This window comes from Chrysemys picta, chromosome 2 (genome assembly GCF_011386835.1).
Source record: "Chrysemys picta bellii isolate R12L10 chromosome 2, ASM1138683v2, whole genome shotgun sequence".
NCBI lineage: Eukaryota > Metazoa > Chordata > Testudines > Emydidae > Chrysemys > Chrysemys picta.
The window spans coordinates 238364705-238378044 of record NC_088792.1 but is presented as its reverse complement, the minus strand read 5'-3'; the positions used below and the strand labels follow the sequence as shown (position 1 = coordinate 238378044).

Here is a 13340-nt window from a genome sequence, read left to right as displayed (position 1 = left end):
GTTGTGGGGAAAAAAAATCTCAGTGCTTATACACTTCAGATTGTTTTGCCTTGGAAAGATCTTGTGATAATGATTCAGACTACAGTCCCTTGAGCGCCACAGTTTCCATTATATTTCCACTGATCAGTGTTGTCTGGGATGCCATTTTTATTTATATTTTTACTATATTATTTAACAGAAGCACAGACTGACAAATAGCACAAACAGTGGTCATACAAAAATGACAATGTGACCACATGTAAAATATGCCATCTGGGAAACACTTCTTGGGAAGGCATATTTAAACATGTTTAAAAGATTAAGAAAACTAAAATGAGGGATAATAAATCAAGTGAGAGAACACAATAGGACAAACACGAAAATGATACTAAAGGTGGCTAAGAAATAGGGCCCTACCAAATTCATGGCCATGAAAAACACATCACGGACTGTGAAATCTGGTCTTCCCCTATAAAATCTGTTCTTTTGTGTGCTTTTACCCTATACTACACAGATTTCACAGGGGAGACCAGCGTTCTCAAACTGGCGTTCCTGACCCAAAACGGAATTGCAGGGGGGTTCACAAGGTTATTTTAGGGGAATCACGGTATTGCTACCCTTACTTTTACGCTGCCTTCAGAGCTGGGCGGCCGGAGAGTGATGGCTGTTGGCTGGGTGCCCAGCTCTGAATGCAGCGCCCCACTAGCAGCAGCGCAGAAGTAAAGGTGGCAATACCATACCATGCCATCCTTATTTCTGTGCTGCTGCTGACGGCAACTCTGCCTTCAGAGCTGGGCTCCCTGCTAGCAGCCATCACTCTCCAGCTGCACATCTCTGAAGGCAGCACCGCAGAAGTAAGGGTAGCAGTACCGCAACCTCCCCTACAACTCCTTTTTGGGGTCAGGACCCCTAAAATTACAACACAATGAAATTTCATATTTAAATAGCTGCAGTCATGAAATTTATGGTTTTAAAAATCCTATGATCATGAAATTGACCAAAATGGACTGTGAATTTGGTAGGGCCTAATAAACTGGGTTGGCAATTTTGCAAATTCTCCATTTGAATGTTGCATAGACATATGCTATCTATGCTCATATTTGTAGAATACGATCAAGTCAGAGGGAGAAGGTGTGTATATAAAATCCTTTGTATGCTGTAAGTAACAGTGGATACCTTGTTAAAGTATGTTTGTCAGTTACAGTTAAGCTGCTGCTGGAAATTTTAAGTGTATACTTCATTTAATCAAGGCCATATTCCAGTTTAGATAAACTATTCACTAGATTGCCTCAGAAGTTAGATGCAAAATGCTCAAAGAGCCAGCATGCTTCAAACATAATAATAAGTTCTCTCTTCTCAATACTCATCCTTTCACATACTTCTAGTTAGGGGCCAGTTTCTTTGAATTTAGAATACAGTTAGCAAACAAAATGTTAGTAGCAGGACATACTTTATCCACCCAAAATTGAAGAGAATGGAATTCAAAAGAGGAAAAAGACTTACGCATTCCTTTCCATCTTCATATTGCCAATTCAATTGATAATGCACTACAATACACCATAAGGCAGTGATTTCCAAACTTGTTTTGCCGCTTGTGCAGGGAAAGCCCCTGGCGGGCCGGGCCGGGTTGTTTACCTGCCGCGTCCGCAGGTTCGGCCGATTGCGGCTCCCAGTGGCCGCGGTTCGCTGTTCCAGGACAATGGGAGCTACTGGAAGCGGCGGCCAGCATGTCCCTCGGCCCGCGCCGCTTCCAGCAGCTCCCATTGGCCTGGAGCAGCGAACCGCGGCCACTGGGAGCCGCAATCAGCCGAACCTGCGGACGCGGCAGGTAAACAACCCGGCCCGGCCCGCCAGGGGCTTTCCCTGCACAAGTGGCGGAACAAATTTGGGAACCACTGCCATAAGGCTTTTCTTTCCATCTCCAACAGATACCAAAAAGCAGTATGTACCTCAGCTTCATATATTTCACATTCTAGTGCAAAACCTTTACATTGACCCCATATGCTTTTAAAATAATTATATCCACAAATCAGCACATCTGATTGTCAGACATTCCATGCATTGGGGAAGCAAGACAGGCTGATGCCCACGAGCACACTCCCTTGAGGCATACCAGGGCATTGCAAGGCTGCTCCCCTCTTTTGATCTTGCAATGATTTACTCAGCACTGGGAACTGAGAACAAGATGCCTCCTCCGTGGGGTCTCATTATTGACTCCTTTTACAGAATACAAGAAAACCCTTCCTTCATTAGCCCCTTGAGTCCAACCCTTCTTCTGGCTCTGAGGCTCATGCCAACAAGCATTCTCTCCCAAGTTCAGGAGTCCCCAACCTTCTTCCCGAAGCTGGGTTATGCTTCAGGCCAGCTGTAGTCCTCAATCAGCTTCTCGTCCTTTTCTCACTCATTTCACCTATCAGCTTGGAGGGGTTAATAGGCCTCTTTTATCCTTCCGCTGCTAGAGTCTCAGGGTGCTCCCCTCTCTAAGGGCAACCCTTCTAACTGAGCTCTCATGACATTTTATCAGGTCCAGGTACTCATTAATTAACTGCTAGATGGAGTTGTTTGCTATAAAAAGGTGGCAATCATGGGTAGACTGGGCCCTGACTCCCCTTAAAGAGACCAGCTACCCTGTGACAGGAAGGAATTATGCCACCTTAACACAGCTGAGGTCACTTAATGTTTTGTCTCAGAGTGTAAAGTTTGATTCAATTGGGATATTTATTGCTTTTTTGGTAACAAGTACAAACTCTTCATATTTAAAAGTAACAATATAACCTGTGAGTTGGAGGGAACCTTTGCAAAGGAGTCTATGTCATCGCTCACTTCCCAAAACATTCTGTAGCTTCTCATGACCCTCTGGAAATTGAATACAGACAAGTGGCTGCAGCAACAGCGTGCATGTGCCTGCATTACACCGGCAGGTCTGCCTATTGTGCTCCCCATTTCTCTAAGCCCCGCCAACCCTGACAGTATGACACATACAAACATACCCATCTTGGACACCTGGGCAACAGCCACCATCTTGTCCAACATCAGGGACTGAACCAATGATGGCCAAAGTTAGAAGCATGTGTCTAAAGAGGTTGTACTGATGAGCCAGAATGAGAGTTATCACAGACTCACATCTTCTGTGCACTGGGCACAGAGGAGGATGCCTAATATAGAAACTGACCATGGCGTCATACAAGCAAAATACATGACAGATTCCTGATATGTGTATTTGTATAATTTCTGATGTGTAACAAGAGTGTGTATTTTGTTGACACATAATTTACAGATCATAGCTTTTCAGTACAGAATTTATTTTAACTGTATGAATCCCCTACAGAGATCAGCAGCAGGGTTTGAGAAGCCCTTACCACTTCAGCGTCAGGAGTAACTGCTAGTCCCTTTCTACACCAGCCATTGGAAAACTTGACGTACTTTGCCAGTGTGTTACACAAACTATTTACTACACAGTAGAATAATATCAGTGATAAGTGTTTTATATTTCTTTGTTAACCTTTCGCAAGAAAAGTGAGACAAATATGAAAAATTGCAAAAACTGGTGATTTTTAAACTCTTATTTTTTTATCAATTCAATTTTATCAATCCATGAAAAATTCATATAGTGCTCATTTTGCTACTTCAATTCGATTTTTACAAAATAACGGTTTAAAACTCCTGTTGAAACTGAACTCCATAACTGTCTACCACTGCACTATAAAAGTGCAGAGACTTTTCTCTCTCACTTAAGGTACAAAATCAGCTTTAAAAAACAAACAAAACGCACACTTCTATCTGAAAATTTTTTACCTACTATTGCTGCAAACAATTATTATGAACCAGAGACTAAATAAAAATTGTCTATGTTTTAAAAGCTTTATGCATTTGACAGCATTTTGTCAATTTAGTTGTTTCTCTTGTACATACAGCCTCTCATGTTTGTGTGGGTCTTTCATGCAGCAACAGAAAGAGGGAAAGATTTAAAAAGGAAAACATGATTGTAAAACCATAAATATTGGAAGAGGATTCAGGGGCCAGTGTCGTATTTGAAAATATTTGAAATCTAATGAGGTTTAAAGTTGATAGTACCCCTTCAAGGTGGCAGAAGAATTCTTGAAATGCAAGCATGTCAGCATTCATAAAACATTTTATGAAGTCCATTATAAAAATCTTTTTGCTCCCTAGCTGATAATAGGGTTCTGCCAAACACTACTCCCATCTATGACTGTGAAGAAGTTTGGACCTTCTTTTAAGAAGTGCTGAGCATAGACAACTCCAACTGAAGTTACCGGGAGCCTAGTCAGCACCTCTAAAAGTCAGGTCTTATACTGTCTTCAAAAAGTAAGTTTTTAAAAAATTAACAATAAGCTAACAAAACCAGATTTGTTCTCAAGAAGACAGCTAATCAGCAAATAGATTCCACAATAACTAAGAAAAGCTAGGAAGTTTTAGATTAGCTTTTAAAAACTTGTCAGCTTTTGTCACTTTAATTAATATATTTTAGCCCTGACCCTCCTACAGCCAGTCTAAGTTCCAAGACTGTTCTTCAGAACCAGCTCAGAAAGTAGTAAAGTAAATATGGAACTAGATGTCATTTCAAAAGAAAGCCAGAAGTGAATTCCAAGGAAATTAGAAGTCACATAGAGAAGATTTATTTTGCAATTTCACTAAATAAATGTCTTAAGGAGTGTAATCACAATACAAGAAATATGATAAGCCCTTTGAATGTTATGAACATTGCTCTAAGATTCAATCAATATAGTCACATATTCTAAACTACTCTCCAACTTACCCAATCAGCCCCCTGCACTCCTTATCAGAAAATTCCCTGCTCGTTGATTGATTTAAAGCTAGTTTAAACAGGTGCATCTTACAGATTACAATATTAAGCTTTAGATGACTGTTAGAAGCAGCAAGTTACAAGGATGGGAGAACTTTGCCAGAATTTTTACCACAATTTTACATTTAATCCAAGATGGCACCTCCAACACCAGTACATTGCGTCACTAGTTCAGTAATGTCTTAAAAGGGAAAATGCTACCTAATGAAATACCAGTACTTTCTGTCCCACAATTTTCCTTGGAGACTACCCTCCATACAAATGTTGACTAGACCTGATCCTTAAATTGTGAGATCTAATGTCATCACACCCCAAAGAAGTACAGCTTAAGCTGGCACTGCCCTTTCAAGTAAATAAAAGCTTTGTTTACCTATGTTTACCCTGCAACTGTTGGAACACAAATACAAGCCATTTTAGTACATGTTTTGAAACAGAAAAAAACAAAGAAAGTATTTGCTTCTTACTGGACTGATTCACTTAAGAGAAATGCACAACAGTGACAAGTCAAGAAGTGACTGAATTTATTCTTCACAGTTCCGGGAAAATTTGTCTTTAAAATTATTTGAGATAAGAAAGTTTACAAGGTCACAACTCAATTTTTTTTAAATATCTAAGCTACCTTTTGGTGTGCTCACATCAACCTAGAGTGTTCATAAAGAAAATAAGCTTCATGCCATAAGAGCAATGTTTTATTTTTCAGCAAACAAGGTATCCAGGGTTGAGAAAAAGGCCTGCTTTGTAAACATGGGATATATTACACTTTTCAACTCCCAAAATTGATTTCCCATACATGGAATGTGGATAGCCTTGGTAGACTCGCGAATCAACTAGTCAGGATGGAACTGGTGGAATTTTTCAGCCAACACTTTTTTCCACTGAAAAATGCAGTTTTGAGTCAACTGAAACATTTCCCAAATTTGCCAAATGTTTTCAGTAGGGGGAAAAAAAAAATTCTGCAAATAAATAAATAATCAGAACTCTTGTTTTGATATTTTCTAAATACAATGTTTTGATTGTTGTTGTTATTAAACAACAAAGTTTTTATTAAAACTTTTCATTTTGAAATTTGGTTCAACTGCATTTAAAACACAAATTAAAAAACTCTAAAATGAAATATTTTGTTCAGACTAAATCATTCTTTTTCCAAGTCACTGAAAAATTCGAAACATTTTTGTTTCAGGTTAACCCCAAACTAGTTTGGATGGAGAGGACAGTAGGCAATGTTCTGCCATGATTAACACTGCATGAAACCCCCAACTGGCTCACAAATTAGGAAGGTGCAAATTTGCCATAGGGGTAAGTACAGACAGAATCTGGCCATAGAAGTATTTGTGAGAAAGGTTTAATGAGTAAGGCTACGATTTTGTCACGGAGGTTGCAGAAGTCACGGAATCATGACCCACAAAAACCTCCGCGACGTCAGATGGCAGGCGGCTGGGAGCTGTAGGATGCCCCCCAAGCTCCTGGCAGGGGTACCACTCAACTCCCCGCTGTGGACAGCAGGGGGACTCCCTCTACCCCAGCTGCCGTGGGCGGCGGGGCGCCCCCCACAGCTCCCCATCACTGCAGGTGGCATCCTGAAGCTGCCCACCTCCGTGAGCAGCAGGGGTGACCCCGGAGCTCCCCCTCCCAAATGGCAGCAGCCCCCCACAGCTCCCAGGAACTCCTGGCTACTGCAGGCAGCTGGGGGAGACCCCCTGAGCTCCCAGCCATCGCAGAGGGGGGAACCCCCGGAGCTCCTGGCCGCTGTGGGCAGAAGCAGGGACCCCCGCTGCTCCCACGAACTCCTGGCCACTGTGGGTGGCGGGGGGGACCCCCGCAGTTCTCGGCCGCTGCGGGCACTGGGGGGGCTCTAAGCAACGTGGTGGGGGACCCCACAGCTCCTGGCCAGCCTTCGCAGCTCCCACCACCGCAGGGGAAGAGGAACCCTGGAGCTCTGAGACCCCCACAGGTGGTGGAGGCCTCTGGAGCTCCCAGCCAGGCCCCCTTCAGCAGCTCCCCATTTTGTCATGGATATTTTTAGTAAAAGTCAGGGACAGGTCACGGGCTTCTGTGAATTTTTCTTTATTGCCCATGACCTATTGCCCATTTTTACTAAAAATATCCATGACAAAATCTTAGCCTTATTAATGAGTTTTTTAGTGCCCAAAAGGGCATCATTTGATAAAGCATAAGACACCATCTTTTGGTTGTACTCATTTTTCAAACACCAGGATCATATTTAAGAATTACAGCAATACTTTAAGAGTGAACACAACAGACATAATCTTTCAAGTGTCTTAATGAACTTCAGTACCAGGAAAGATAATGAAGCAAATAGTTAAGCAATCAATTTGCAAACACCTAGAAGAAAATAAGGTTGTAAGTAACACTCAGCATGGATTTGTCAGTAACAAATCATGTCAAACCAACCTAATAGCTTTCTTTGGCAGGGTAAGAAGCCTTGTGGATATGGGGGAAGGCAGTAGATGTAGTATATCTTGACTTTACTAAAGCTTTCTATACTGTCTCATATGACCTTCTCATAAACAAGTAAGGGAAATACAACCTAGATGGAGCTATTTTAAATTGGGTGCATAACTGATTGGAACTCGTTGGAAAACCATTCCCAGAGAGTAGTTATCAGTGGTTCAGTCAAGCTGGAAGGGCATATTGAGTAGGGTCCTGCAGGGATCAATTCTGGGTCCAGTTCTGTTCAATATCTTCATCAGTGATTTAGATAATGGCATAGAGAGTACACTGAAAGTTTGTGGAGGGATTGCAAGTGCTTTGGAGGATAGGATTAAAATTCAAAATGATATGGACAAACTGGAGAAATGGTCTAAAGTAAATAGGATGAAATTCAATAAGGACAAATGCAAAGTATTCCACATAGGAAGGAACAATCAGTTGCACACATACAAAATGGGAAATGACTGCCCAGGAAGGAGTACTGTGGAAAGGGATCTGGGGAGTCATAGTGGTTCACAAGCTAAATATGAGTCAACAGTGTAAAACCGTTGAAAAAATGCAAACATCATTCTAGGATGTATTAGCAGGAGTGTCGTAAGCAAGACACAAGAAGTAATTCTTCCACTCTACACTGCGCTGATTCGGCCTCAGCTAGCATATTGTGTCCATTTCTGGGTGCCATATTTCAGGAAAGATGTGGACAAATTAGAGAGAGTCTAGAGAAGAGCAACAAAAATGATTAAAGATCTAGAAAACATGACTTATGAGGGAAGATTGAAAAACTGGGTTTGTTTAGTCTGGAGAAGAGATGATGGGGGGGGGGTCATCACAGTTTTCAAATACATAAAATGTTACATGGAGTAGGGAGAAAAAAAAATGTTCTCCTTAAAGTCTGAGGATGGGACAAGAAGCAATAGGCTTAAAGTGAAGCAAGGGCAGTTTAGGTTGGACTTCAGGAAAAACTTCCTAACTGTCAGAGTGGTTAAGCACTGGAATAAATTGTCTAGGGAGGTTGTGGAATCTCTGTCATTGTCTAATCTGCTCTTTAAAATCTCCAAACACGTGTCAAGGCTCGTCTAGATAATATTTAGTCCCGCCTTGAGTGCAGGAGACTAGACTAAAAGACCTCTTGAGGTCCCTTCCAGTCCTATGATTCTATGACAAATCCTATCTTAGAGCTTGGCTGTAGACAATGGATCGTGTGGCGTGTCCTGGATGGAAGCTGGAGGCATGTAGGTAAGTGTAGCGGTCAGTAGGTTTCAGGTATAGGGTGGTATTTATGTGACCATCGCATACAACTGCATTTGCTCCAATCCCTCAGACAGAGACAAGCACCTACAAGATCTCTATCAAGCATTCTTAAAACTACAATACCCACCTGCTGAAGTGAAAAAACAGATTGACAGAGCCAGACGAGTACCCAGAAGTCACCTCCTACAAGACAGGCCCAACAAAGAAAATAACAGACCACCACTAGCTGTCACCTTCAGCCCCCAACTAAAACCTCTCCAGCGCATCATCAAAGATCTACAACCGATCCTGAAAGATGATCCCTCACTCTCACAGATCTTGGGAGACAGACCTGTCCTCGCTTACAGACAACCCCCCCAACCTAAAGCAAATACTCACCAGTAACCACACATCACTGAACAAAAACACTGACCCAGGAACCTATCCTTGTAACAAAGCCCGATGCCAACTCTGTCCACATATCTATTCAAGTGACATCATCATAGGACCTAATCACATCAGCCATACCATCAGGGGCTCGTTCACCTGCACATCTACCAATGTGATATATGCCATCATGTGCCAGCAATGCCCCTCTGCCATGTACATTGGCCAAACCGGACAGTCTCTACACAAAAGAATTAATGGACACAAATCTGACATCAGGAATCACAATACTCAAAAACCAGTGGGAGAACACTTTAACCTGTCTGGTCATTCAATGACAGACCTGCGCGTGGCTATTTTTACAACAGAAAAACTTCAAAAACAGACTCCAACGAGAGACTGCTGAGCTGGAATTGATATGCAAACTAGATACAATCAATTTAGGATTGAATAAGGACTGGGAATGGCTGAGCCATTACAAACATTGAATCTATCTCCCCTTGTAAGTATTCTCACACTTCTTATCAAACTGTCTGTACTGGGCTATCTTGATTATCACTTCAAAAGTTTTTTTTCTCTTACTTAATTGGCCTCTCAGAGTTGGTAAGACAACTCCCACCTGTTCATGCTCTCTGTATGTGTGTATATATATCTCCTCAATATATGTTCCATTCTATATGCATCCGAAGAAGTGGGCTGTAGCCCACGAATGCTTATGCTCTAATAAATTTGTTAGTCTCTAAGGTGCCACAAGTACTCCTGTTCTTTTTACGGATACAGACTAACACGGCTGCTACTCTGAAATAAGACTATATAGTCTCCAATAGGCTTTAGATATATACTTCTGCCTACTTACAAAAAATAAGTTACTTAACTGAGGATGTGTCTACACTACAAGCACTACAGTGGCCAATTGCTGTGCTGCAGCTATGCCGCTGTAGTGTAGAGACTAGGTACAACAACAGAAGGGGTTTTTCCATCACTGTAGTAAATTCACCCTGAGAAGCAAGATCAATAGAACCATTATTCCTTCGACACAGCAATATCTTCACCAGGCCTTAGGCTGGATTAACAATGTCTGTCAGAGGTATGAATTTTTCACACCCCCGAGTGACAAAGCTAGGTAAACCTAAATTTTAGGTGTAGACCAGGCCTGAGTTATTATAACACAGAAAAATGTGAAGCACAATGAAATGAAGTTCTAAAAATGAAAGAATGGCATCATGATGGAATCAAAAAGGTAGGCCACTGCCTACCTCTTGTTGGAAAATTTCACAATATTTGACCATGATCAAGTAATAGCCAATCAATTGACTGACTTGCCTAGCTATAAAGATAAAAATTGCTATACAATAAAAAATATTTTAATTGCTTTAGTTCTTTGAAGTAGAAGTGAAAAGAAGAGGAGGTTAGATTGCCCATATCATTCTTATCTTAAATACTCAATTGGTTATGACAAACAAAGTATGAATGCTTTTTTAAATGATCATTTACAGATATTTACACAAAACAGTTCTGTTCATGTTATTTTTAGCAACATTATAAACTTTTACAGATGTCATTCTTGCATTAGTGAAGTTATTTGCTTACCTCTGTTATCTGTGAAAAGCTACAACCCCACAAAAATATTATTTGCATTAATCTATCGGTAGGAGATAAAAAGGTGCAAATATTCCACAAGGCTTGGGCTTGTCTACACTTAAAATGCTGCTACAGAACTGTAATGCTTAGTGGAAATGCTATGTACAAACTTCTCCTATTGAATCATAGGCCTGGTCCCCACTTAGTCCGGACTTCAGACTAAGGTACGCAAATTCAGCTACGTTAATAATGTAGCTGAATTCGAAGTACCTTAGTCCAAACTTACCGCGGTCCAGACGCGGCCGGAAGTCTCCCCCCGTCGACGCCGCGTACTCCTCTCGGCGAGCTGGAGTACCGGCGCCGACTGTGAGCACTTCCGGGATCGATCCGGGATCGATTTATCGCGTCTTAACCAGACGCGATAAATCGATCCCAGAACATCGATGGCGTGCCGCCGGACCAGCCGGTAAGTGAAGACTAGGCCATAGAATATCAGGGTTGGAAGGGACCTCAGGAGGTCATCTAGTCCAGTCCCCAGCTCAAAGCAGGACCAATCCCCAACTAAATCATCCCAGCCAGGGCTTTGTCAAGCCTGACCTTAAAAACCTCTAAGGAAGGAGATTCCACCACCTCCCTAGGTAACCCATTCCAGTGCTTCACCACCCTCCTAGTGAAAAAGTTTTTCCTAATATCCAACCTAAACCTCCCCCACTGCAACTTGAGACCATTACTCCTTGTTCTGTCACCTGGTACCACTGAGAACAGTCTAGATCCATCCTCTTTGGAACCCCCTTTCAGGTAGTTGAAAGCAGCTATCAAATCCCCCCTCATTCTTCTCTTATTCAGACTAAATAATCCCAGTTCCCTCATCTTCTCCTCATAAATCATGTGCTCCAGCTCCCTAATCATTTTTGTTGCCCTCCGCTGGACTCTTTCCAATTTTTCCACATCCTTCTTGTAGTGTGAGGCCAAAACTGGACACAGTACTTCAGATGAGGCCTCACCAATGCCGAATAGAAGGGAATGATCATGATCATGTCCCTCGATCTGCTGACAATGCTCCTACTTGTACAGCCCAAAATGCTGTTAGCCTTCTTGGCAACAAGGGCACACTGTTGACTCATATCCAGCTTCTCGTCCACTGTAATCCCCAGGTCCTTTTCTGCAGAACTGCTGCCTAGCCATTCAGTCCCTAGTCTTCCATTCTAAGTGCAGAACTCTGCACTTGTCCTTGTTGAACCTCATCAGGTTTCTTTTGGCCCAATCCTCTAATTTATCTAGGTCCCTCTGTATCCTATCCCTACCCTTCAGCGTATCTACCACTCCTCCCAGTTTAGTGTCATTTGCAAACTTGCTGAGGGTGCAATCCACACCATCTTCCAGATAATTAATGAAGATATTGAACAAAACCGGCCCCAGGACCGACCCTTTGGGCACGCCGCTTGATACCGGCTGCCAACTAGACATGGAGCCATTGATCACTACCTATTGGTGTAGGTACTTTGCTTTCCCAAGAGGCAGTAACTATAGCGCTAGCGCTGTCTACACCAGGGGGTTAGTTCAGTCTAACTATGTTGCTCAGGAGTGTGGACATAGTTATATCAACATACGTTTGTAGTGTAGCCCAGTGCATAATCAACCATTTACAATATCTGAGAAATATTTAGCCACTGTGGCAATTGCGAAGTGAGTATTTAAAGCTTGTAATACAATCCAGCACAATCCTCTGGTTAAAAAAAGCAGATAGACAAGGATGCTCGCACCACCTAAAACAATGCTGTAGTCATCCCCATCAGCAAGGTGGAGCCTTATGTTGGGAACTTGAAAGGCTTCAGAGATAATCAGGGGCTTGCTCCACTTTTGAGATTTGGTATGTTTAAACACTAGAAACAAACACTGAGCGCTCAGTTGTGAAGCCAGCACTGGCCCGACAGGGTCACTGGGGGGGAAGAGAGAAAGCAGGGGTGACCTGGCTACTGAGAAGAGCACTCGCAGCCTGGCTGCCAAACCGCACTCACGGGGGGAAGGTGCCACCCCGGCGGATGTTAAGTCGCTCTCAGTGGTAGGAAACCAGGCTGTTCTGCTGGTTGTGTCCCTGGGCGCGGACAATCCCCGCTGCGGGCAGAGTGCCCCTCGCTGCCCGGCACCGCCCAGGCGCAGGCAGCACCTCCGGCCCGCGGGCTCTGCTGTCCCGGAACGAGGAGGCGGCTGACAGGGAGCCCAGCCAGCCCGGGCTGCCAGGCCCCTCATCCCGACTCCGCGGCTCCATACAGGGGGCGGGGGATGCGGTGCCCAAGGCGGAGCTGAGGTCTCATATTCCCCTCCCCCAGGAACCCCGGTCCCTCCGTCCCACCCCCGCGCCCCGCCCAGACCCCCGGACACACACAAAGGCCCGGCCCGGGGTGGGGGCCCGCTGCGGTCTCTGATCCTCGCGCCCCACCCTTCACCTTCCAGCTCCTCCATGGCGCGCTCCGGCTCCGGCTGCCGCTGCTGTAGCAACACGGCCCCACCCCGACCGCTAACATCCCCCGCTCCCATTGGCTTCCCCGGGCGGCCAGGCGCGGCGCGCAGTGCAGGAGGGAGGGGGAGTCCCCGTCCGTCGGGCCTGGCGCGCTCCCTGCTGATCCCGGCCTCTCCCTAGCCCTCCCCACATACCCCTGCTCCTCTGAGCTCTCCCCAAATACCCCCGCCGCCACCCCACCCCCCAAACCTCAATCTGCTGCTTCTCTAATCGCTCCCCAAATGCCCCTGGCCTCTAGTGCCCCTCCATCTCCAAGTCCTTCCCAAATCCCCATGTCCCACAATTTCTCTAAATCCCCCTGGTGGCCCCCAGTTCTCCCGCATCTCTAATTTTCCCCCAATACCCCAGCATCTCTTAGATCTCCCA

General features: G+C 44.0%; 1 protein-coding gene across 2 annotated transcripts in view; it reads right to left on the bottom strand.

Annotated features, from left to right (window-relative positions):
- ZC2HC1A (zinc finger C2HC-type containing 1A) overlaps nucleotides 1-13046 on the bottom strand; it is a 64123-nt gene extending 51077 nt beyond the window's left edge. For both annotated transcript variants that reach the window (XM_005301538.4, XM_042844765.2), the window contains exon 1: nucleotides 12901-13046. In XM_005301538.4, coding sequence (XP_005301595.1) covers nucleotides 12901-12991 — 91 coding nt within the window. In that variant the 5' untranslated portion in view covers nucleotides 12992-13046. The remainder of the gene's footprint in view (nucleotides 1-12900) is intronic.
- Nucleotides 13047-13340: the final 294 nt, after the last annotated feature.